The 4,553-nt window shown below is 43.9% G+C and overlaps 1 protein-coding gene across 1 annotated transcript; it reads right to left on the reverse strand.

Moving 5' to 3' along the window:
• Positions 1–1,347: 1,347 nt before the first annotated feature.
• Positions 1,348–3,352, reverse strand: LOC121837345. The gene is made up of 2 exons (XM_042292940.1): positions 3,336–3,352; positions 1,348–2,282 (listed from the first exon to the last, which is right to left on the reverse strand). Exons 1-2 carry the CDS (start codon positions 3,350–3,352, stop codon positions 1,568–1,570), a joined length of 732 nt encoding a protein of 243 aa, XP_042148874.1. The 3' UTR covers positions 1,348–1,567.
• Positions 3,353–4,553: the final 1,201 nt, after the last annotated feature.

Consider the following 4,553-nt stretch of genomic DNA (forward strand, 5'->3'; position numbering starts at 1 on the left):
GTTTAGTAATGGAAGGTTCAGTTCGCTCTTTAGCGCGGATACACTAACCGACCAATCGTATTTCTTCAAAATAAACCTGGCAGCGCGGTTCTGGACTGCCTCGAGATGATTTAATAAGTATATTTGGTGAGGGCTCCAAATGGCCCCAGCATATTCTAATTTGGGTCGAATGTATGTCTCATAAGCCAATTTTCGCACGAATGGGGGAGCCGATTTCAGGTTCCGTCTTATGTAACCGAGGCAGCGAGACGCCTCAGCGCATATAAGTTCGATGTGAGCGTTCCAGGTAAGATCGTTAGTTACAGTCACACCGAGGTATTTATAGGACGGGACGGCTTCGACTAAGTTATTTTCTAACTTGTACGAGAACTGAGATGCTTGCCGTTTTCGTGAAAACCGGACTAACTTGCATTTAGATTTGTTTAGCGTCATTAACCACCTGGTGCACCATGCCTTGATTTCGTCCAGGTCTCTTTGAAGTAAAAGATGGTCCTCAAAAGAAGCTATTCTTCGGTATAGGACGCAGTCGTCAGCGAAAAGGCGGATGTTAGAGGAGATTTTGCCTGGAATGTCATTAATAAAGATCAGAAAAAGTAGGGGACCAAGAACCGATCCCTGGGGAACTCCCGAAGTAACCTCAGCGCGGGCGGATGAGGAACTATTAATTGTGGTGAATTGAGTGCGAGAGGAGAGGAAATCCTGGATCCAGGAGAGAATGAGAGGGCCAATTCCGAGGCATGAAAGTTTGGCAAGCAGGCGACAGTGGACAACGCGGTCGAAAGCCTTTGAAAAGTCTAAAAATAGGGCATCAGTTTGGTAGTTGGATTCAAAATTAGTGTATAACTAGTGGGTGAATTCTACGAGTTGCGTCTCACAGGACAGTCCCTTACTAAAACCGTGTTGCTTGTTGTAAAAGAAGTTATTACTCTCAAGATGAGATACAACGTTTGAGTAGATAATATGCTTTAGGAGTTTTGAGGCTACGCAGGTTAGAGATATAGGGCGGTAATTCGAAGCGGAAGAACGATCCCCATTTTTAAAAACCGGAACGACCTTACCCAGTTTCCAGTCGGATGGTAGGCATCCCTGCGATAAGGACTGCGAGAATATTAAGTAGAGAAATTCACTGGATATTGCTTTGGTGTAATGAAGAATTTTGGGGGTGATGTCGTCAGGTCCTCCAGAGGATGTCAATTTCAAGTTGTCAAGGAGTTTCGCTATTCCACCGCATGAGATCTCAATAGGTTCCATTGACTCGTACGGTAGTGCTGCCAATATAGGGACGTCGGCGTCTTCGAATGTAAACACAGACGAAAAATAGTCGTTTAATACTGTGGCACAGTCCGCTTCAGATATCTGGGACCCGTCCTCGTCGGTTAGCTGGATAGAGGAGGAGCGAGAGTTGGGGGATATTATCTTCCAGAATTTTTTAGGGTTGTTACGCAGGATACCAAAAAGATCCTCAAAAAAGAACTTGTGTTTAGCCAGACGAAGGTTCCGAGTGTAGGTCTTAAGGCACAAAAAGTATGCATCCCAGGCAGCGTCGCAGTCTAGACGCCTTGCTCTTCTAAACAATCGCTTTTTTTTTATTGTTGAGGGACCTTAATGCTTTGTTATACCACGGGTTGCAATCATCGCTCCGAATATGTACAGAGGGTACAAACAGGTTAACGAGATTATTTAACTTATTCTTAAAAAGTAACCAGTTCTGTTCTATGGTCCTAGAGTAAAAACTGACGGTATACAAGGGAAGATATGCAGAAAGATTGCTGTTCATTGCGTCGAAATTGGCTTTGGAGTAGTCCTTGATCATTTTTGAGGATGGGTTTCTATAATGGATGGGTAAAGATAACTCCACGGTCAGCAGATTGTGGTCGCTAAAACCTTTGCTTTGGCTAATGGATGTCACCAGGTCTGGGGACGTCGTTAGAATAAGATCAAGGATGTTGTCTTCACGTGTAGGTTTGTCGACGACTTGGGTGAGATTATGGTTTAAGCATAGATCGAGAAAATCCCTGGCTTCACTGGACCCACTAGTTGTTAGACTAAACCAATCTATGTTAGGGAAGTTAAAGTCGCCAAAGACTATGACATTCGATCTTGGGTACCGCTCATTGATTTCAAGCAGCAGAGAATGAAGCTCGTGGCAAAACATGCCGGTATAATTCGGAGGTCGGTAGCAGACGCCGATAATAGTTTTTGTGCAGGACGATGTAACACAAACAAAAGTAGCCTCGATATTGGAGCTGGTAGTAATATGAAAGGAAGAAATGCATGAAAAACTAGGAATCGAGAGGCGATTGTTGAAAGATCACAGCTACAGGCACAAATTGTGAAACTGTAGTTGAGATTAGAATTGCTGGCAACAATCGGACATGTTTTTCCACACACCCGGAGTTGGCGAATGAAGCAAGCAGGCAGGAAGCTTTCAGTGAATATTTATTATTATTATCATAGCGACAGTCTCTCTATTAGTTCCTATTTCTGAGCGATGTCAGCTTTGCTGAACACCACCGCAAAATGTATGACGATATATAGTCTGCGCTTATTTTTACAGTAAAGATAGGAATTGAAAACAGAAGATCGCTTTAATCAAGAGAGCCTTTAGGCCTAGTCTTACCACCAGTAAGTGACGAGCAGTCTGATAAAAAGAAAAACAGCGGAAAAAACTTCTCATATTTTTGTTTGTGAATTTATGAATGTCGTCCCGCTGAAATCCTCAAACAGTCGAACACACAAATGCTCTGTAAAAACAAATTTCTATGTTATCTCGTGAATCACAGTAAACAAACAAAAAACATGGCCGCATGTTTTTCATGCAGTTATCCAAGTAAGAGAAGTATACTTAATGCATTCTATCACCTTTAATTCTTAAAGGATCACCCTCCTGTGTGGCTCAAGTCAACAGCCGCCTCCTCGCGATCAAGCCCCCTCACTGTGTGACAAGACTACCTCGGTCACTGAATGAGCGCAGCTTCTGGAAAGCATCAGAATGGAGACACTGGCTGTTGTTTTATGCTCTGCCATGTCTCGAAGACATCCTCCCTCTTGAGTACTGGAAGCACCTCTCGAAGCTTTCAGAAGCAATCCACATGTTGCTACGTGAGACCATCACACCCCATGACATCAAGCGTGCAGGTAAGCTTGAAACTTTTTTTCCCTTCCTGCCATGTAACGATACCTTCAAAGGCATAAAGGGTCAGGGTTCCTCAAATGGGAGCTTTGCTGCCAATTCAAACATTTAAAAATAGCGTTTATGCTGAAAGACTGCATGCAGTTTGTTTTGTATAAAGTTTCAGTATCATCTGTGGGACTAAACCAAAGCTGTTTTGCACCTTAACATGTCTGCCATCTTGTACCGTGCTGTGACACCGGACTTGGCCGCAGAGCATAGCTGTCAGTGTTATGGAGCATGCAAAAAGTTTGTGTTCGTCCCTCCTGTGGCACAAATGGGAGTATATGCATATGCTACACTACAGATAGCTCATTGGTGACATTCTAAATTGCGAAATTCGAGAAAACTTGCTGTTTGCCAATAACCTGTCAGCATCGCCAATGAGGGAATGACTAGCTGCGCCCCCTACCTGCAGGAACATGGAATCCTTTGCCGCTCCAGAGGTGCAATGGTGCAAACACATTTCTTTTTCTCATGTTGTAAACAGCTCCAGTTTAACATTTCTAGAACTCGACGTGCCTGGAAGTGACTAGGAGTATATATTTCCTGACACCTATACTCTATAATGTTGGCTGGCCTAACTCTCCGTTCAATGCTCCTGACTAACGACTTGAATTCACATGAATGTTCTAGAGAAGCATCCTTGAAAAAGCAGGGGGGGGTCGGGCGAAATGCTTCGGCGGCTGAACCTAACCTTAGCCTCCCGTACCACCGAACAGATTCAATACTTAAAGGAAGATACCACCGCTGGCTTCTTGTTGCTGCTGGGAAATACCTGTGAACGAATGTGGATAACCCTTGGCGGCTTTTCGATACAAGCTGCCAAGGTATCCACATTAGATAAAGGATAAAGACCGCATTAAAAAGCGGGAAGTTACAAAGTTCAAGTGGGAATGATTGGCTGGCAGAGGGATATGAACTCCTATGATACGATGCCATCACTGAATTCTCGACCTGTCACCAACTATATAGCACACATCAGAACTTTGCACCATGGGCCAACCTACTCTCCCGATGTGCCCTTAATTCTCTGAGCACTCGAGCACCCTACTGGAAACTGCATCACCAATAGAGTCCCCCTCTCCTAATCAAACTCAATAGCTTCTTCAGGCGCGGTGAGACGTGTTAACTTTTGCAGGAAATTTTAGATCCATTCAGCATGTCCCCTTCCTGCCTAACACAAAATCAAACTCTTGTAGTGTGTGCAGGGTAATGAATAGAGCCTGAAAACGGTGTACTGTATTTTCCGGACTATAAGTCACACCCCTGTATAAGTTGCACATGCTTATCTTGAGCCGTTTTCGTGTAAAAGTTGGTATATAATATAGGTCGCACCTTTGTATAAACCTCTTTGCACAATTCACGCGATGAGCTTTTC

The sequence above is a fragment of the Ixodes scapularis genome, unplaced genomic scaffold, assembly GCF_016920785.2.
Source record: "Ixodes scapularis isolate PalLabHiFi unplaced genomic scaffold, ASM1692078v2 PGA_scaffold3__209_contigs__length_174095766, whole genome shotgun sequence".
Classification (NCBI taxonomy): Eukaryota; Metazoa; Arthropoda; class Arachnida; order Ixodida; family Ixodidae; genus Ixodes; species Ixodes scapularis.